The following is a 22,102-nucleotide window of genomic DNA, read 5'->3' on the forward strand; positions in this document are numbered from 1 at the left end:
TGGTGTTTTTTAATGAAACTGGCAGTTCTCATGGACAAGTGGCAGACATTTTAATGGACTGAATCAAGAGGGAAAGAGAGAAAGAGAGGGGGACTGTGACTGAGAGAGGGGAAGTGACAGAACAATGGAGTAATAGTGAAGAACTGGGAGAGAGTGCATGTGAAAGAGGAATAAAAATAATGACAAAGAGAGAGAGGGGGTCCGCAAGGTGAATTGGTAGTGTTTGCTTCTGCCTCCCGAGCAGTGGGAGAGATGTGTGTAACATGCAGCGAAGAGCAGTGATCATCATCTGTGCACCACATTGCCATGGACCACTGTGCGCAGCAGACACACCGAGGGGTGCAGCCCACTCTGCCGAGTCTTCATGCACCAGACAATAGATTATTGAAATAAGGAAGAGAAGAAGGAGTGGTAGTGCGGTGTTTTAATATTGAGAATATACAATAATATATATCTTTTCTTTCTTTTACAGTAGAAATATGGGTTTTTAATCGGGCTTAGGCCCAAAACTGCTGCTGTGGGTCGGGCTCTGTTCGGCCTGGACAGAAACTGAATGGGTATAGGGCCGGGTCTGAGTTTTTGGGTCCAATCAGAGCTCGAATTTGAGCTGCTAAAATTTTGTATCAGATGGTTTAAAATACTGCTTTAAAGGATTTTCAGTCCAAAAACAAAAATCTGGGGGAAACATCAAGTATTGAACATGGATTATTTTGGAGTTTTCTTGGCATGAACATGGTCAAATTTAAAACTCTTGAATAAAAGCCCATAATAACAGGTGTCAGATATTACAGCTAAAAAGCACAGCTAGTAACTTTCAGCCATATTGATCACACCCTAATACCCACACAATTTTAAACGGTAGACTCCTTGAAAGTACAAATTACATTTATTCAAGCACTGTACTTGAGTACAATTTTGAACTTTACTTGTGTATTTACATTTTATGGCACTTTATACTACTCCACTACATCTCAGAGCCATATATTGTACTTAGTACTCTACTACTTTAATTTGACAGCTTTAGTTACTAATTACTTTTAAGAATCATAATATTTATACAAAATATGAACAAACTACTAAAACTTTGATATATTACAATAGATTAAACTACCCAGTTTTAGTAAGTAATTTATATTCTGAAATGGGCAATTCAACATAATAAGTACTTTGCTGGTACTTAAAGCATATTTTGATGCTACTACTTTTGTACCTTTACTTCAGCGATATTTTGAATGCAGGACTATAAATTGTAATTGTAGCATTTCTACACTGAGGTATTGCTACTTTTACTTAAGTAAAAGATCTGAGTACTTCTCCCACCATTGGGTATCGGTACTTAATACCCTTGAGCTATCGATAGTACCAACAAGGCCCAATCCCAATTCCTATCTTGACCCTCAATCTTAACCCTCAGTCTCAAAAATCCGCGCTTCCGCGAAGTGCTAGTGCTGTCCCGATTCTCAGTGTGTTGAGTTAAGGGTGAAGATTAAGGGCCGTATGTCCCTTACTTTTGAGATTTTCCAGCACCACACTTGGAAGTAAGTACTAACCCAGAATCTCTTGCGCATCATCGGCCGAGCCCAGCCGAAATCAGCCGAGTCTGTACGATTCATTCAAAGCAAGATGGCGGCAGAAAGCAGTGAAAAGAAGAGTTATAACTGTGAGTATTTTCCTTGCAAATACAGTACAGGCCAAAAGTTTGGACACACCTTCTCATTCAATGCGTTTTCTTTATTTTCATGACTATTTACATTGTAGATTCTCACTGAAGGCATCAAAACTATGAATGAACACATGTGGAGTTATGTACTTAAGAAAAAAAGGTGAAATAACTGAAAACATGTTTTATATTCTAGTTTCTTCAAAATAGCCATCCTTTGCTCTGATTACTGCTTTGCACACTCTTGGCATTCTCTCCATGAGCTTCAAGAGGTAGTCACCTGAAATGGTTTCCACTTCACAGGTGTGCCTTATCAGGGTTAATTAGTGGAATTTCTTGCTTTATCAATGGGGTTGGGACCATCAGTTGTGTTGTGCAGAAGTCAGGTTAATACACAGCCGACAGCCCTATTGGACAACTGTTAAAATTCATATTATGGCAAGAACCAATCAGCTAACTAAAGAAAAACGAGTGGCCATCATTACTTTAAGAAATGAAGGTCAGTCAGTCCGGAAAATTGCAAAAACTTTAAATGTGTCCCCAAGTGGAGTCGCAAAAACCATCAAGCGCTACAAGGAAACTGGCACACATGAGGACCGACCCAGGAAAGGAAGACCAAGAGTCACCTCTGCTTCTGAGGATAAGTTCATCCGAGTCACCAGCCTCAGAAATGGCAAGTTAACAGCAGCTCAGATCAGAGACCAGATGAATGCCACACAGAGTTCTAGCAGCAGACCCATCTCTAGAACAACTGTTAAGAGGAGACTGCGCGAATCAGGCCTTCATGGTCAAATAGCTGCTAGGAAACCACTGCTAAGGAGAGGCAACAAGCAGAAGAGATTTGTTTGGGCCAAGAAACACAAGGAATGGACATTAGACCAGTGGAAATCTGTGCTTTGGTCTGATGAGTCCAAATTTGAGATCTTTGGTTCCAACCGCCGTGTCTTTGTGAGACACAGAAAAGGTGAACGGATGGATTCCACATGCCTGGTTCCCACTGTGAAGCATGGAGGAGGAGGTGTGATGGTGTGGGGGTGTTTTGCTGGTGACACTGTTGGGGATTTATTCAAAATTGAAGGCACACTGAACCAGCATGGCTACCACAGCATCCTGCAGCGACATGCCATCCCATCCGGTTTGCGTTTAGTTGGACGATCATTTATTTTTCAACAGGACAATGACCCCAAACACACCTCCAGGCTGTGTAAGGGCTATCTGACCAAGAAGGAGAGTGATGGAGTGCTGCGGCAGATGACCTGGCCTCCACAGTCACCGGACCTGAACCCAATGGAGATGGTTTGGGGTGAGCTGGACCGCAGAGTGAAGGCAAAGGGGCCAACAAGTGCTAAACACCTCTGGGAACTCCTTCAAGACTGTTGGAAAACCATTTCAGGTGACTACCTCTTGAAGCTCATGGAGAGAATGCCAAGAGTGTGCAAAGCAGTAATCAGAGCAAAGGATGGCTATTTTGAAGAAACTAGAATATAAAACATGTTTTCAGTTATTTCACCTTTTTTTGTTAAGTACATAACTCCACATGTGTTCATTCATAGTTTTGATGCCTTCAGTGAGAATCTACAATGTAAATAGTCATGAAAATAAAGAAAACGCATTGAATGAGAAGGTGTGTCCAAACTTTTGGCCTGTACTGTATGTGTTTAAAAATTATGATAAGCATTGTAATATCTTAGTTAAATGTCATTTTATGGATTTTAGACCTCTTTGTAGCATAAACACGAACACATTTTTTCGCTAACGATCGTTAGCTGTCGTGATGCACACAAGCCATAACGTTAGCTGTTGTTCAGTTAACATTACGAAATATCATTTTTCTCTGTGGTAATGTTAGGTTTTATCAATATACATGAAATGTTTGCAACAACATTTTTGTAAGATGACTGGACAGTGTCATCTACTGTAGCCGCAGCTGCAGATGGCATGATTCATATTGTTTGTCTGTAACCTTCTTCTTCTACGACTACTGATGATGTAATGTATCTTCTTCTTCTTCTTTTGAATTGACAGACGGGACGGAGCTTTGGCGTATTGCTGACCCCCACAGTCTGAAGACGTATGTGCCTTTAAGGGGTGTCCCATTTCTAAGTCTCAAGATAGCACTAACACTTGGTTTTTAAGGGCTAGTGAGACTGAGGGTTGAGCTTGAAAGTTAAGATTGAAGGTTAAGATAGGAATTGGGATTGGGCCCAAGTAGTACTGAAACGTCTCCTGTCAAATGATACCTGCATTTGATCCTTTATGTGCTGGGGGTCTGATCCTGCACTTTGCTGTTTCTCTGACGGCTCAGCAAACTTTCTGTTGCTGCCGTCTCCCCAGCCGCGCTCTTCCTGGCAAACAGTCCTTTCAATGTCTGTAGCACAAGCTAACATGGCAGCACCGACTAGCATCAAACACCAAGCTGTTAAACAGTCCCAACAAACATATACTGACACAAAAACAGCTGGACTGTATCGTTAAAACCATTAATAACCATTGGATAATGTAGCTATGTGATGCAGTTAGTCCTCTAACTGTGTCTGTACAGCTAGGTGAACTTTTACTCTCTTTTTTAAATGATACCCAGTCCTACACATAAGCTAGGTAGCTAAAAGTATGTGGATACACAAACATAATGCCTGTATGAGACTTTTGAACGTCTCAATTATACACTCAGGGCATTAATATGCTGCTGCAGCCTCCACTCCTCAGGGAAGGCTTTCTACAAGACTTAGGAACCTGGCTGTGGGGCTTTGTTCCTATTCAGCCACAGGAGAACATACAGTAAAGACCTTTTCCCAGAGAGGACATTTTGACTTGTCACAGTGGGAAAAGTACAGGTGTGAATAATTAATGATGGCTGAATTCCAATTTACTGTTTAAGTTTCAGGGTTCTGCTATTGTGCATGCTGGCTCACTGTCACACTGTCATGATACTCAAATATAACAGAGCCATTGTTAATGTTATTAGTAACACCTGTGCTTTTCCTACTATGACAAGTGTCTGCTGTGAATAAGCCTATTAGTGAGTGTGGGCACTGGTGTTGGGCGATAAGGCCTGGCGAATGGTTGGTGCACCAATTCATCCCAAAGGTTCTGGATGTGTTTGAGGTTGGAGCTCTGTACAGGCGAGTCAAGTCCCTCCATCGACCACAGAAGGCATCCAACCCAAGAGGGGGCCATAATTTCAAGACATATGGAGGGAGTTGGGGGCAAATGCATTGCAACTGACATAGGCATATATTATCAATGTGTGAGTATGAGTTACAGAACACTTTTTTAGTCAGACACAACACTCAGGCGTGATGAACACAAACATGTTGAAATACACATGCTCAGATGAACCCCTCTGATCTGACACTAAAGTTGACACACAACAGGACAAGCACATTCACACGTAAACATAGAGATGAAGCAACAATGAACACCAAGCATCCAATCTACAACGAAAACACATCCTGCTGCAAGTCTAAATCAACATCATATTCATCTTTATCACACATCAGCACTGAGAAGGCAAACATCTTAAAGCCCAGACACGCCAAAACAACATCAGAGAACTAGCAGTGATGAAAGCCAACTGTTGCTTTGCCTCATGTCACCTGTATTTCAGACTAAAAGTTAAACACGAACAGAAAGACTGCAGTCAACTGCCAACCAGGACGTACGTTTATCATACATATATGTATGTATATATATATGTATATATTTACTGTGCGCCAGTGAACAATAACACAAATCATCACGAAAGGTTCCTGATAAGGAGCTCAATAGCTTAAGAAAAATGATCTTACCTTCTGTAACAAGTTTGTTTTTATCTTACTCACTTCTTTGACTTTAGCTGTTTGTTTACTTTCCTCACTTCAGTTTCTCTTCTTGTGCACTGACCTGAACTGCCAATCAGAGTGATTTCATTCCCTGGTGGGCTCTGCCATCGATTCAGCATGTTGAATTGGCGGGAAAAAAGCCACCAAGGGCTGTCAAGGGCCGTCAGGGGCCAACGGTTTGGGACATACCACAAAGACTAGGGCAGCACACACTCACTGACGGCTCAATAGTGACTGATGGTCAACTGCCAGCTGAAGTGCAGTGAAATTAAAAGCATGTTTGCTTTAGTCTTAGTTTAGCACCATTTATTAGTTTGGGACACACACATCGTGACATCGTTATTAAATAATACACATGACAGGTAAACTGCATCGCAGCAGTCAGTGGGAGTTAGTGACAGCGACCAATATTGTTTGGCTCGTTTTAGAAACAAGTTTTGAGAAAAAACACAGATACGTTCATGCTTTTATTTATAAAAATATTACATCAGTATCCAAAAGTCACCAGGCGGCAGCTCCCCAGTCTGCCGTCTTTTAAAGTCTATGATTTTCTCCACACTAAATTTGGGAAACTCCTTGAGCACAGGAACATTGTCATGTTTAAACGGGTCTTTCTAAAAACCCTTTGCCACAAAGTCAGAAGCACAGCATTGTCTAAATTATCACCTGACACTGAGCAGGTGACCAGTGAGCAGCTCACTACAACAGCTGGGCAGTTAGTAGCGTTGCTCAAGGCCACAGTGACTACAGGGCACATTGGGGGAGGGGTCTATGACTGTCCTTCACTTCTCCACTCAAACTTTTCCTGTCTCACACACACACAGACACACACACACACGACTCACTGAGTTCAGAGATGCTGCCCACTCTTGTAGCCAGTAAACACTGCTCGATGGATCGCAGCTCAGACTGACTGTAGGCGTTTCCCTCTCCACTTTTCCCCGCTCGCTGCTGCTGGTCCCTGTGAAGAGTCAGACCCTCGGGTAGGCTGAGCACACCTGAAAGAAAAAAAAGGACAGAGATAGAGCATGAGATAGAGAGAGGGGGGAATTACACTGATGTCATGGCAAAGCACAAGACCACAGCCTGAAAAGTGACAATTTGACTGACAGATCCTTATGTATGAGGTTAGGCTAACTCACTTGTGATTTTTCTTTACAGGAAAAAAGGGAATAAAAGCAGTCAGTTTCCCCTTTTAAATGTTAATATCTCATTATGTCCCTTTATAGGTTTGTCACATTAGTGAGAAAACAATGGAGGCCATACATCGCAGTAATTATGCCTGCTAGTTGCACCTGTCAGAGCCTTCTCCCAAAGGTAATAATGTGTAATATTCCAAATGCGTTTTCATTAGTCACACCAATGTGTGTTAGTTAGCCTTCCTCGCTCTGAGGGTGACGAAGCAGACTGCTCTCCATTCTGCTTTGCTGACAGTCTCTTATTCCTCTGCAGCGTCGTGCTGCACCCTTCTTATCGCTTGCAGGGTGTCAACTTATGAAATGGCTGAAAGCAGCGACTCCCTACTTAGCCCTTTAATCACTGTGAAAAAAGTAGCTTTGGCTTTAATGGCTCCTTTCTCATAATATGCTGCTAATTTAATGCACATGCTGCCTACGGCGAAGGTGACATTCTTCATTCATCTTATGGGAGCAGACAGTTGCTTTTAGGGCGATTCATTTCACTTTTCCACACTGAGACAGGTGTTTAAACATGTAAGGGACTGTATGGAAATCAGTGGTGGTGGTGGTGGATTCAGAAAAGGGAGGGGGTTATGTTTTCTGTCCTTCTAGTTGGAAACATGTTTGGGAGAGGTAGACTAAATGTGACTTGTTCTATCATTTTAAGTCACAATGACCCTTGTTTTTGTACTTCAAATATTAAGCAAATATGTCACATTACTTAGAAACTTTCATCAAGCCATGATTTTAAGAAAAAGTTTGCATTATGGTGGCCACAAAGATACGGGGAGCGCCCACTGACCTTCCAAACTGGAAGCACATGCTGCATCAGGGGGTGCCCCAGGGTGAAAAATACACAGAAAGCCTGTAAGGTTACAAAAATAAGCATACCCAACAACACGATGCAGGGGGACAGAAAACATATTTATGTCAGAAGAACTTTGGTTCGTTTGATGAACAAAGTTAGCATACAGTTAGCAATGAACTTCACATGACAATATTCACAACTTAGATACATTTATATATATATATATATATATATATATAAAACCCTTTTGATCCTTTTGATCGGTGGATCCTTAGGGACTAAAGGAGAAATATTAAAGAACAGACACATATTTCAAACCAGTCTCACTCCGAAGTCATTGAAATCCAGTGCTGGGGCAGTGACGATGTGTAGTATGTCCATATTGACAAGTTTAAACATTAAATCTTATATTGTGATGCGCGATGCTAAGCTGCTAAGAACTAGGTCAAGCAGGTCGTCCCTGGCGATCCGGTGGGTTTTAAGAAGGTTTTAATATTCTCAAGGTCAATACTTTTTTGATTTGGAATCAGACAAAACCCCACTGTCTCAGGTGCTGTTTTGTTACTATTATATTAAGGCTGTGATTCATAATTTTGGGGAGACACAGAGGGAGAGCAGTACTGAGTAGGACCAGCGGGTTTGGTGATAAGAATGAAAGCCAAGACTTTATTTAAAATCAAACAAAGCCCCAAAATGACCCCAAAAATTGAGATGTTGACATAAATCCATGTTTATTTAAAAATGAGCTGTGCGGCTTCCAACTGATTTTGATAGAGCCGCCACAAGTGTGCCATGTAGAGTGACAGTAATAGCTCTTGGTTCAAGAATAAAAATTGTCAGTAAACATCTTGCATCACTTTATTATTTTGGTTTTGACAAAAACTAATTTAAATTCTGTTTTGGATGCTTAGTGAAAACGATAACTCCATTAACGTATTCAACGAGAACTCCACCAATTTAGCACTGCACTTCTACGATGTTGTTAGACTCACAATAGAGTAAAACACAATGATCAAAACCAATGCAGCAGAACCAGCGATATTATCTTTTCATCCCACACATTCTTCTTGTCAAAACCTGCCGACTACATTACCAACAATAGAAACAAAGACTGTCAACAGTTCTGTGGGAGATTCAAGTGTGTTATGCATAGTAGATGTAGTTATTGTTACATATGCAGAATTACTCCCTTTTCTCTTAGTCAAGAAACAGGTTCAAAGAAAATAATGATAATGCTGGGCATTTTTAGCCCCCCTCCCCACTCCAATAATTTTCATACAGTCCCTTACGATAGAATTAATGTGGTTAGTTAGTAACTAAATCCACAGTTCTTCAAATGTGCTGATTTTAAAAGGCATGCCTCTGATTATACCCGTCTTGTGTTTGCTATTCACCATGCACTATACAAGTAATAAAAGCTGTGTGGGAAAACCATCTGGAAACAGCTTTCTTGGTAATAAGTCACAGTTATTTCGCTTATAAACCTACAGAGCAGCTGCTTACAGAGCAGCAGCAGCTATGGCACCATCTCATTTACATCTCTGTTCAGGTCAGAGAGCCACTGACAACCTGCACGACTCTGAAATAAAGAGCAGGAGACATCACCATCTGCTGCACCAGTGTCAGGTGTCCTCAACTGCTACAGTTTTTAGCCAAAGTTCCAGACAAGCCAACAAGATCAATTATAAAGAAAAGGGAACTTTCTCTGTGTTTCTGCAGAGACGTGTCTGCGGGGATTACTCTGAAACACCTCCTTTATTGCTTTTATTGCTCAGAATGTGCCCTCTTTAGTGAGCAGTTGTGCAAACTCCAGGAAATCCATCTTAAACCATTTAAAGCAGCAGGAGGGCTACCCTGGCACCTTCCTCACTCCCACTTTCTTCTCAAACAATTATATACCAAAGTAAATAGCCCACTCAGAGCGTGACCACAGGATTCATGACCCACCTCTTTTGATGTGCAACTAAAGGCCCCCAGGTGTGACTCAGCTGAACATTGCACTGCAGACGCCATCATTTTCAGGAGGGCGGAAACAGCCTCTTTCACTTTAACCCTGACCCTGTCATCAAAGTCATTCTATTCACTTATTTTTCTTGATTTGATTTTCCATTGAAAGTTGCTCCAGCCGGGGTGGCCATTATACAGTGCTGCCAGCATGTGTTACAGGGCTGCATGAATCGACCAAGGACCTTATTCTTACTCTGAAAAACATGGATAAAAACACCTTGCTGTTACACTTGAGCTTTAACTGTCCAGCTCCTTAACCTTGGTCCAGGGAATTACAGGACCAGCTGACAGTGAAGTGCTGAATGCTCTCAGGATGGACTGAGGCAAGGTGACTCACTGGCTCTCTGCGTCCTAATGCAAGGCACTGTCTACCCTCAGGGAGGAACTGATGGAGCTCTTACATGCTACCGACTGTAGCCGCGCTCTCTCCCTCTGTGTGCTCACGTGATGATTGTCACTATCTTCCTCAGGATTGTCACTGCAGCAGAAATCTCCCTGGGAATGTAATGTTCTCGAGTTTCAAACTACAGTGTAACTGCACAAGATGCTTTAATTTGTTTACTTTCCATCATCACAATAATATGACAGTCAGTTAGAGTTTTAGGATGTGTAGTAACGAGGGATTATATAAGGCACCTGCCACTCTTTAAGTGGACTGGTCTTGTTTGCCATATGGCAGCTATTCTGTGTCGCTAAGGAGAGTAGAGGAGGCTGAATGATGCTTCAGGCACAACACTGTCACTGGAGAAGAAGTAATGAGCGCGAGAGCTCCCATTAAGATGTCACTAAATGCACCTTCGTCATAATCTGAGATAGGCAGCCGCACAGAGGAGATCCAGTGCATATTTAACATTGAAACCCATATTCCAAAGTCACTGCCAGAAAAAAAGCCCCTTAGAAAAACTCACCAAAATGATACCACAAGTGCAAAAAATAAATAAAAAAGACATGTTTTCTCCTGAGAGGGTTCCATCTTTGTTTTTGTTGATGCATTCAATCTTTCAAATCTGTCACAATGCATTTGGGTTACCACTACCAAGTAGTTTGGATAAATATTTAAAAGAATAGTATTCCATTTCCTAAAATGTCAAATTATTGCTTTAATCTAATTCTGGCAGTGAGTGGAGCATGTTTTTGTCTGTCCTTTTTGCTTTATTTTTAGATTGTTCCTTGCATATCTTTTTATCAGTGAGATCATGTTATGAGTTGTGCAAAAATTCTTTTTTTAAAGGCTTACATTCTACAGCAAAACTTGTGCTGTATGTCATTAATGCTCAACTTACCCACATGCCAGATCTGGCTCGCAGTAGGATGCCAGTTGGCCTGTCGACTATTTTCTAATTCACAATGAAGACAAACTGATCCATAGTGTGCTTAAAAAGCATCAAAATAGAGCTTGATTATCAAAAAAAGGTGCCAAGAGAGGATCCCCGGGACTCCAAAAGAGGTCCAGGCTAAGCCCCACGTGTCCTCAAAATGCTCCTGCGTACACCTGGCCTGTGCAGAGCAGGTGTGACTGGATATGGCTTGTTTATTCATTTTATTTGATGAATATTATTTATGTTTTCAGGCCACCTGTCATTTTGTAAATGTGGCCCCAGGCAACAAACATTATATAACACAAGATAACATTTTTTATTTTCATTTTAACTCCTTTTTTTCTCTGAGTCTGTCAGTCAGAGAGTAGACTACTGTAGCTAAGATCCACTCTGACTTGGTTGACTAGAGGGTTGACTAGAGCAGTAGGACAGGAACACTGACCTCGATGTGGCTCCTACCCTGCACTTAAATCTATTTTGGAGGGACACACGGAGAAGTGCACTTCCCTATACACACTGCGGCTCTGCAGGAACGCTGGCTTGGAGTCTCGCAGAGAGATAAGATACAGAGGCAGCAGAGCCGAGCTTGATATGGCAAATCATAAATGCACTGCTTCAAACAGGTAAAGCAGTATTTGGATGGATGAGGTGTAACTGCTGATTGAACATTTGAAAAGTGAAGACAAATACAGACAGCAGGATGCAAACACACGTGCCAAAAAACAGAAAATAAAGACTGTTTTTAGTGCGCCATTGTGGCTCTAAAGGGTTAATCATGTTGTTACTGTACATGGATCACAGTAGTGCTACCCCACTCTAGGCTCCGGCTCTGTTCTGCCAGGCCAGATGGCTACCATATGTATACCGAGCGAGTGATCGTGGTGAGATGGAAAGCGGGAAACAGACTCGTGACGTGTGTTAAAATGTGTTAGAACGCCTCTCCTTCTTTAAATTGCCGCTTTTATTCATTTGGAATAATCTTCACCGTGTGTGCAGATGTAGAGGTGTGAATATGAAACTCTGGTTTTTTGTTTTTTTTTTGAGGGGGTGTCGTTCTGCCCGGATTGACTGTAAATCTCCAGAGGTACAGTCTCGGTTTGGGCTCTCAGGTGACCACAGTATGGTCTGAGGTAGCCGCAAGTCTTTAATGGGTTAGCGCTGCGCCAGTCATATAAAGGAGGACCGCACAGCTACGAGTCCTGTGAGAAAATACATGTACACATGCAAACGTCTGTTTAAATTAGGAAACTGGAAGAGGGAGAAGGCATGTGAGTGCTGCACACACACACACACACACACACACAAGTTAAGAGACAGCAACGTTGCATTCAACACCGGAGTGCACGCACACAAAAGCAGACGCATACAGATAATTATTAGTAATTAAAAAGTCTTAATCCCAGGCACTTCATGTCTAGTTGAAGTGTTTAGCAGAGAGAACAACGTGTTCAGCTACATCCAAACTGAATACTTCCTCTCGCTGGGCAACCACATTCAGGGTACAGTCTGTTGAAGATCCTCTTGCTGTCCCTAATACAGAGGACTGAAAAAGCTCCCAAGCTTGCATCATGTGTCGCTCTGAAAGAAACACACAAGCCTCCTGATGTGTTCTTACACAAGTATGAGTAATGCGCCAAAGGAAATACATTCAGATGGTAGGTTTGGGTTTATTTTTGTGCTCACATCAACATAAAGAAGAGCCCAGCTTGAGCGTATCAAAGCTCCTCTGCTCTTGTTTTTTTTCAATAATGCAAAATTGAAATGGTCACTGTGGTCATTTTTTATTGACACCCCTCCTCCAAGGAGAGGTCAGAGGTCAGGTTTAGACACACAACAGTGCGTCTTAGAGCTGATAGGGAGTCATTGTCTCTTATCTGTGTTCAAGGATACTTCAATAAGGCTTCTGCTTGCTGACACAGGATGCTTAAGCAATCCAGTTAATCATTTTGTCACCCCGCTGACCTCCGCTGTGTTGCTGTTTCACTTGTTATGTGTAATGGTGCGTACTATCTTGAATTAGATTAGAGTTTCTTGATTGAAGTCACGACTTATCGCTGACACTCCTTGATGCAGGTGTCCATTAGGCACCAAGACATCCAGAAGCAAACAGACAAACGTGCTCACAGTTTGATTTAGACCATCCTGTCTTTTATATGGTGCCTATAGCCTCCGTTGGCAGCTGATCAGAGAGCAATCTCTTCCACTTAAGTACAACTTTGTAAAGCAGTATCTATTTAATTTGTGAAATTGATTCTTCAAACTTAACTAATCAATATTACTATATTAACTGGATGTTACCTGCCAATCACCAAACAGATGCAGTTAATGACTAGCTGGTGAACTCAGTGGAGCACTTAGCTGCTAAAGAACAAGATATTTCCCTCAGGAGTTGAGGGAGATAAAAAACAGACTGCAATTGTGGGTAAATATTGGGCTTACATTCGCCAGGTGGCCAGAGACATGACTCCATAGGAATGCTAATATTGCCTTTTCTAACAATTTCACCATCACAAATTTCCAGGTAAAAAAAAAGGTACTGGATGTCCTGTGTTTACAGCTGGTTCTGCTGCCCCCCAAAATCAATTAATCTAACATTAGAGGCCTAATTTGTAATTTATTTGAGTCTAAGGTAGAAGTCGAGTGTTCATCCAAATTTGGGCCTATTTTTCCCCACATAACTGGCAAAAGAAAATGCGGATAAATATGCATTTCCATCCATTACTGTTCTGTGAATATTAGTAGTAGGGTGGCTCTCCTTCTGCAGATTGGTGTCATTAAACAATAGCAAAATTAGAGAGTGCAACGAGATGATATAATTAACAGAGCGCTGGTCAAACCTCAAACGGTGGAAAACCACAGAAATATGGCATAAATGCTTGTTTCATGTATTCATTTGAGGAACTTAGGCAATGCCTAAGCTGTAGCCTGACCTACGCCATTGTGAGCATTTATACTTGTGCGGTGGTGTGTCTGTGTCACTCTGCAGTTACACCTCCAAAACACTGGTCAGCGACAGGGTTTCTGTGAAGTGCTGTAAAGTGTAGCTGATTCAAAACACACATTAAACACACATTAAACATGGCTTAACAGTGACAATTTCAAACACAAGTACACAAATCGGCTTCACTATAACTCACAGCATTCACAGACAAAGCATTTGTCTTTATCTGGACACATTTTCCCCACAAATACAACATGCTAATGTATTTAGCACAGGCCTATGGCATTTTACATTGTATAGATTAGCCTAGCTACTAGCAGACTTTTCCTCTACTCATATGAAGCTGGGGACAACAGCAACATTTAACAAAGTTAACGTTACAAACTTTGGCTCAGTTTTACTGTATGGGCGGTATCAAGGTGTAACAGTATACCCAAATATTTAGAAATACTGAAGTTATGATTTTCAATAACATTAAAATACAGATGCTCCTCTTTCTATTAAACTGATACGGAGATGCTGTATTGATGTGATATATTGTAGTGCACAGCACATGCCACTAGAGGTCAGTCTCTGCCTTTGGAACATCAAGCAGAGCTGAGAAAGATGGTGAATAAGTGGTGGGAAATAACGTTACAGAACTCATGATAATAAATAAAAAGAAAAGTCTTATCGGTCTCCTAGCTGATTAATCAGATATGACAATACAGAATCATAAAAATATTGCCATATATAACTTTATCTTCTTGAGATGACTTCTTCCAACTAGTTCATTCTTTCAATTTCTGTAACCACTTATCCTGTTGGGGGTTGGGGGGGGGTTGGAGCCTATCCAAGCTGACATTGGGCAAGAGGTGGGTACACTCTGGAGAGGTCGCCAGACTATCACAGGGCTGACACATGGAGAGAGACAACCATGCTCACATTCACACATACTGCCAATTTAGAGTCACCAATTAACCTGCATGTCTTTGGTCTGTGGGAGGAAGCCGGAATACCTGGAGAAAACCCACGCTGACATAGGGAGAACATGCAAACTCCTCACAGAAAAACTCCCCTACCCCGAGGTGGGGGTTCAAACCAGGAACCCTCTAGCTATGATTGCACCACTGTGCCACCCACTTCTTCCAACTACAAAGGGAGATTTATGATTTTATTCAACTGCCAGTCTGTCACCACCACCCACACACAGACTCCGTTCAGCCCACTGATGTGTCTGTATCCACCGCGCCAACAAGTGTCATCGGGTCCTGCAGCAAGAATCCATGAAAGAAGGGTGCTTATATTCTATGGGCCATTAAGTATTTAAGCCCAGCAAGACTTTTCTTAGTAGGCTAATTACATATTATAAACACAGCATTGTAGGTTAGACAATGACATTCAAGCTACAATTATGTTTATCACCAGCAGCTCAGCTTTTATGTTTTTTTTTACACAAATTAAAAATACCCCCATGAAATGTCAGGAAGGTATTAAAGTATGAAAAAAGACACCCAAGCCTGATGCTTCATGTATGTTGCTTTTATTGATACATAGACTTTTGCAGCTTAGCAGAGCACATTGTTTTTGTAATATTTCAACTTTTTTCCATTTTTTTAACTTAAAATAAAAAATTGGTGGATGGAAATGCACTTACGGATGGATAATTTATATTCTTAAAATTCCTCGGTTGAATGTTACAAACCTACTTTAAGCAGCTTATGGGAGCCCTAATGCCTCACATTTAGCCAATCTGGGAGTCATGGCAGGTTCCAGTTCTTGTGTTTGATTATTGGAGGCGCTTTTGTTTGCAGTTTATTCACAGATGGGTCCCTTCATTATCACGATCGTTCTGCCTCATAAGTAATAAAATCAAAAGCAGAACTTATTAGAATGCATTAATTAGCTAATGACGAAAGTAAAGACAATAGTGAGATGGATAATAAAAAGATTAAAGGTCAGCGTAGACTGTGGCTACTGAATCATTGCAGGCAGCTTGGAAATAGCAACACACAGGAACTACGAGCTAAAAAAAGGAGACAGATGTGAATAACACACGTGTGAGTACATACTATGCAAGTCATCAACACACAATAGACCCTACACTTAAACACACACACAGGCAGAGGACTTGTGACGGGTGACCGACGCACAACAAGGGCATGACTAGAATTACACAATCTTCTCCAATCAGAGGGAAACCAGCCTTCCTGCAGGCTGTGTGTTATTCCACCCCGAGGTAGCAGCTCTTTCGCTATTATTTCTCTCTTTTCATCTCATTTCTTCTGTCAAGGGTAATAAGTCTGTGTGTAATATCCATGAGTCGAACGCCTCCCGCAGGATGCTTTCCAGACAATACTGGCAATCAGCAGCAGCAGGGAAAAATCTGAAGTCACTGAGCCGTAATCTCTCTGCTCACCCTGCACTACCTCTCTCTGAGCTTTTGGGAGAGTCTTAAAAAGCAGCGCTATGGTATTTTCTCCCTTACAATTATCTCATATAATCTGATATGGGGAGGAGAAGAGAAAAAAAGTGGGTTTGTGTGGTTTGTCGCATTACAGTAAAATCAAGGATGGAGTCGCTGTGAATTATGATTAAAAAAATATGAAAAGAACTTTTTTGACGCAGCAGACGCAGCAATCCTGCTAAATGCAACAATATTCTGAAGTAACTGCTCATTTAGCACTGAGAGCACAGGAGTAATTAAAGGATATGACTAATGTCATAAAATGAGATTTGCTGCAAGAGGATATTTTCCTCTGGGTCGTTTTAAAGGGGTGACATCACATAGAGCGACTTGTAAACACACTGGGAGCTTTTAACTAAAGATGCTCTTGGACATGAAAACTCAGCACAGTAAATATGATGCAAAGTGCAAAGTAGATAAGACGGTAAACCCTTCAGGCAGGAGAGATACAGTCACTGCCTGTGTGCAATGTGTGTATGTTTGAATGTTGTGTTGTGTGTGTGTGTGTGTGTGTGTGTGTGTGTGAGAGATGAAGGTATTCCCAGGAAGAGTGTGGCGTGTATTAAAACTGCAACAAACCACAACTCTCATGCACTATTAATGGTGTTTACCAACATTTTTACAGTAGCTTCTTTTAATGAACATTTCGGCACTGCACAGTTCTGTAACTGTTTACACTCTGTTTTGACTTTTCTTGTGAAAAAAACAAATACATTTCCTGTTCTTCCTCTTCTCATTGATACCTGATTGAATGGCCAAGTGTCATTTGATGAAAATGTCAATTTTAAAAGCAAAAGATTCATAAAAAAAGAGGAAACATGCAGTGAGAAAGACATTTGCAGTACGGGGAAGAGGGGATGATTCAAAGTATTCTGGGCAGAACGTCTCACAAAGTGCCGGATGTCAGGAGAAATGACGAATGATGACAAAAGGATTTGAGGATGTTTAGGGTGGAAATGTCTTGCTCTCATAATGACACAGTTAAAGGATAAGCTCTACATAAGTTTAATGCTATATTGCATTTTTTTCTCTTATCTTTAAGAAATACCACAAGAACAAACTATGAAATAATACTGCTAAGACGTATTGTCCACGACACAGACCTCCATTTTTGTATTAAAACACATCAGTGAGCCACATCATTGCAAAAGGCGACATCTTTCTTCATTACAGTAAACATGGGCACTGTCGTTTATTTTCTCTCAGTCCCACATACTCCGTCCTGGTGCTTTTAACACTCACTAGGATGCTAATGTGTATGAATCCGCATCTGAAAATAGTCCCCAGTATGTGCACTAGGGGTGAGGAAAATAATCGAGATAGATGCATCACAAAGCGGATGAGGACAATTTGGCTTCAATTTACAAATTTCACTTATCTAAATGCTTATTAATAGCATAATGTTGATGCAACGAGAGTGGCGGAACTCAACCCCGAGAGCAGCGAAGCACCCGGACAGTCTACAGTGCGGACACGCTAGAGTTAACATGTAATTTATTTTCACAAAAGGCAGCAGTTGTAAGCTTGTTTCAATTATCTAAATAATTATATTTGTGGGATGAATGTGAAAATATATTGTGAATAATGTTTTATGCCACCACCCAGAGACAAACGTTACCGGAGAAGCTATCAGCAGTAACGTAAACAAATGAGACCAGCTGACCAACACACGCTGCAGCATTTAACAACTTAAACCAACTCTGTGGTGAAGAAAATACCTTTCTGCTTAGTCCATTTCACCTCAAAGTCTCCTTCACTGGACATGCTTTGCATCTTGGCTGAAGATGCAGCAGAGGAGCTGCTCTCCACTACTGGAGACGTTAAAACAATATTATTCAACAGTGTGAATTGCGAACTATTTCCGGTGAAATATTACAGTATGCAATCATTGGGCACTACGCAGGCAAAAATATCTCACAATGGGTTAACATGAGCAACTCAGATGGATACAATCGGACTGGTTTAAAAATTCAGTTATGGAGGCATTTTGGCTCTAAGGTTAAAGGGAAAAAGGTTGTGGACAGATGGTATGCAAGTAAATTCATCTATTATTGTAATCATGGATCATTACAAATACAGTAAGTTTTGTTTTAAAAGTATCAAGTAGTCACACAGTGAGAAAAATAAAATACGTATAGAAATCAAATTTGATGCATCATGATGCATTGATAATTGTTTTATCACTGAATCGTTGCCCTCTGAAACACAATCGAAAAGAATCATGAGGTACCTGAAGATCCTAAATCCTAATGCTCAGTATTTACTCCTGTTTAAGTAATTTTGCCAAAAACTACAGTGCCTAGCTGTTTCAGAGAATTATTGGGCCTTTTCAAAGGCCCAGTGTGTAAGATTTAGGGTGATTTAGTGGAATCTAGTGGCATTTAGTGGCATTGTGGCAGCTGAAACTTATGCTGGCTAGAATTCCTTCTGTTTTCATTGTTGACGAGGTTTCCACTCGAGCCAAATTCATGTTACAAATCAGTGTTCCTCTGATGTAATTGAAGATGGGCTGCTAGCCCAGCACATGCTAATGTGTACTCACCTTTTTTTTTCTCTGATAACTTAAGATCCAGACATTCTGGTGGATTTTACCTGGAGCCGGTCTCCTCCTTTCCAAAACAATGGACTGGGTGATTCAAAGTGGTAAAAACACTTAATAAAGCAGTTTCACATTTAAAAATCTAACTATGGTGGCCGAAACAAAAACACAAATGGCCCTATATAAAGCCAGTGTTTGGTTTGTCCATTATGGGCTACTGTAGAAACATGGCAGTGCAACATGGTGGACTCCATGGATGACAACCGGCCTCTTTTGTAAATATATACAGCTTATTCTAAGGTAACAAAAACACAACTAACCTTATTTTTAGGTGACTGTACACTAAAGAAAACATATTTATTATATTATATTCCATTTCTGCTGATATGTCCCCCTAAATCCTACACACTGGGCTTTTAAAACCTTAAACAATTAATATGAGACCAGTTTTTCTTGAGATTTATGTCTTCATAGGATCAAATGGGCTTGAGAGCCACAGAGAGGGTAAGAAAATCGGAAAATATTGAGAGAGGAACTAATACGTTGTTGGTTTTGGTCTTTTCAGAGGTTTTGTTGATGGTAAGAATAATATAGCATAACATCAGCCTTATCCTTTAAAATGCGGTCACGGTTAAAGTCCGTCTATGTTTCATTCCAGTGGCTTCTGCGGTGAACAGTAACCACTCACACACATTAAAAATAGCATTTTTCTGTTTCCTGAACTGGCCACCTTCTCATCTGCATTCAACTTTAATTCTATTTCTTGCTATGATCCTTTCTATTGCTTCTCAAATGGTACACATCCACACATACAAGCCACTGAATGCATAAAATCCATTCAGTATGGACACCTGACTGCCAGCCACAAAATTTATCTCCATTTTCTGCCTGCTCCTCCCAGGAGTCTCATGTCTGCAAACTGGCGGAAATAATCTGATAACTGCTGCCATCCCAGCAAACAGGCCAGACCTCCGGTGTGTTGTGCGTCACTACAGAGTCACGTAAAGCGTATGCCCTATTCTCTTGTTCCTCATTTGCTTTCTAAATGCTGGTTTGTTGTATTCACAATGGGCAGACGAGTCAGTTATCAGTTACCTGCATGATAACACACCCTGCACAGTGTGGAGCTATGACGCTCTCCTTACAGTGCTGCTGTTCATATGAGGATAAAAGCATAATGTCCCAGTGTTGTGCGTGTTTGTGAATTCAGTGTGTGTTTTTCTTAAATCTGTATATTTTACTTTATCTAATTGGTGCATGTGCGTAAACGTGCAGGTTTTGTATGCCTTTTTGATAAAAAAAAAAAACAAACAAAAAACAATAGTAGATAAAGAAAAGCGGCACAGAAGTGAGTCTTTGACAGTCAAAAAACAACACTCTTTCTCCTAATGTTATTATTATTAACATCAAAGAATAGCTTAAGTGCTTTATCTGACTTCCATTTCTGAATGTTGATTCATTACTCTTCCCTGAGATGTTTCAGGATGGTAGACCGGCAATTTATGAGGCATAGAGCTCCAAATTGCTCCGTAATTGTTTAACTCACCTAGCGTAATCTATCATTCTGACTTTGCAAAGTGGCTTCCTGTAGCACAGACACTGACTGGAAGTGGGCCATGCCTGGCAGAGAGTGATGAGGCCTGGGGCTGTGTGCCGCTCCCTGTTGCTTCCCCACTCCCCAGCCCCTCCTCAGGGGGATGACCCTCACTGTTCAGGGCCGCCGTTAGCAAATATCCCTGTCACTTTAATAATGTGAGAGCACTCGTATCGGAAATGTGATCATTCAATTCTGAACAATGCCTAACACCTCAGGGGAGGAGCCCAGGTCACCTCCACTGTATTGCTTATTATGGAAAAAGTGGAAAGTCTGACAAAAACAATGTCCCCTTTGTTAAGTCTTGAGAATGAATGATTGCTCTCATACTTAGGGTTGAACATCGGCCAAGCTGTAATTGAGCAATTTGCAATATCACTCACTAAATCAGTCATGCAAGCTCATCTTACACTTCTAACCCACAAAACTCATGAGACAGAGCTGCTCGTTCATGCATCACAAACAGAGATTAACAAAATAATATGCATAACGCATGCATCTCATACAGTTTTAAACAAAGATGTGTTCCCAAAGCAGGATTGTTATTGCAGGTTAAAAATGTCACAGCCCATGCCAACAGTACATCCTTTAACGGAACACACAAATTGAGCCAAAGCAAATATTGAAGGTATCGTATTTTGGGTGCCTGCCCCACACCAACTGACTCCAGCCGGCTACATGCAGCAGGTAGGCTGGGTCTCCCCGCTCCTGCAGGCTCTCCCCCACATGTTTTCCCAGCCTATCCCCCAGGCACACTGGCTCTGCTGTGAGAAGCACAGAGGGTGGAGGAGGCTGGCTGGCAGGGAGCAGCCACTCCAAATCCAAATACACATGGCATGGAGCTGGAATGTGCATGCACACTCACGCACGCATCCCTGCACACTCTTGCACGCACCCAAATTTACACATCTGTGGTGTGTGCATGCGCAAACACATACAGTACAGGCCAAAAGTTTGGACACACCTTCTCATTCAATGCGTTTTCTTTATTTTCATGACTATTTACATTGTAGATTCTCACTGAAGGCATCAAAACTATGAATGAACACATGTGGAGTTATGTACTTAACAAAAAAAGGTGAAATAACTGAAAACATGTTTTATATTCTAGTTTCTTCAAAATAGCCATCCTTTGGTCTAATTACTGCTTTGCACACTCTTGGCATTCTCTCCATGAGCTTCAAGAGGTAGTCACCTGAAATGGTTTTCCAACAGTCTTGAAGGAGTTCCCAGAGGTGTTTAGCACTTGTTGGCCCCTTTGCCTTCACTCTGCGGTCCAGCTCACCCCAAACCATCTCCATTGGGTTCAGGTCCGGTGACTGTGGAGGCCAGGTCATCTGCCGCAGCACTCCATCACTCTCCTTCTTGGTCAAATAGCCCTTACACAGCCTGGAGGTGTGTTTGGGGTCATTGTCCTGTTGAAAAATAAATGATCATCCAACTAAATGCAAACCGGATGGGATGGCATGTCGCTGCAGGATGCTGTGGTAGCCATGCTGGTTCAGTGTGCCTTCAATTTTGAATAAATCCCCAACAGTGTCACCAGCAAAACACCCCCACACCATCACACCTCCTCCTCCATGCTTCACAGTGGGAACCAGGCATGTGGAATCCATCCGTTCACCTTTTCTGCGTCTCACAAAGACACGGCGGTTGGAACCAAAGAGCTCAAATTTGGACTCATCAGACCAAAGCACAGATTTCCACTGGTCTAATGTCCATTCCTTGTGTTTCTTGGCCCAAACAAATCTCTTCTGCTTGTTGCCTCTCCTTAGCAGTGGTTTCCTAG

The 22,102-nt window shown here is 41.5% G+C and overlaps 1 protein-coding gene across 2 annotated transcripts in view; it reads right to left on the minus strand.

Annotated features, from left to right (window-relative positions):
* Positions 1-22,102, minus strand: part of btbd11b (BTB (POZ) domain containing 11b) — a 106,091-nt gene that overhangs the window by 30,524 nt on the left and 53,465 nt on the right. Inside the window, exons 1-2 of one of the 2 annotated variants that reach the window (XM_049573408.1) lie at positions 7,462-7,597; positions 6,327-6,479 (exon numbers count right to left, since the gene is read on the minus strand). In XM_049573408.1, the coding sequence (XP_049429365.1) occupies positions 6,327-6,479; positions 7,462-7,582 (274 nt within the window). In that variant the 5' untranslated portion in view covers positions 7,583-7,597. Of the gene's footprint in view, positions 1-6,326; positions 6,480-7,461; positions 7,598-22,102 lie in introns of those variants that run through there. The other variant, XM_049573406.1, reaches the window with a different exon arrangement.

Source organism: Epinephelus fuscoguttatus, linkage group LG4 (assembly GCF_011397635.1).
Source record: "Epinephelus fuscoguttatus linkage group LG4, E.fuscoguttatus.final_Chr_v1".
NCBI classification, from domain to species: Eukaryota; Metazoa; Chordata; class Actinopteri; order Perciformes; family Serranidae; genus Epinephelus; species Epinephelus fuscoguttatus.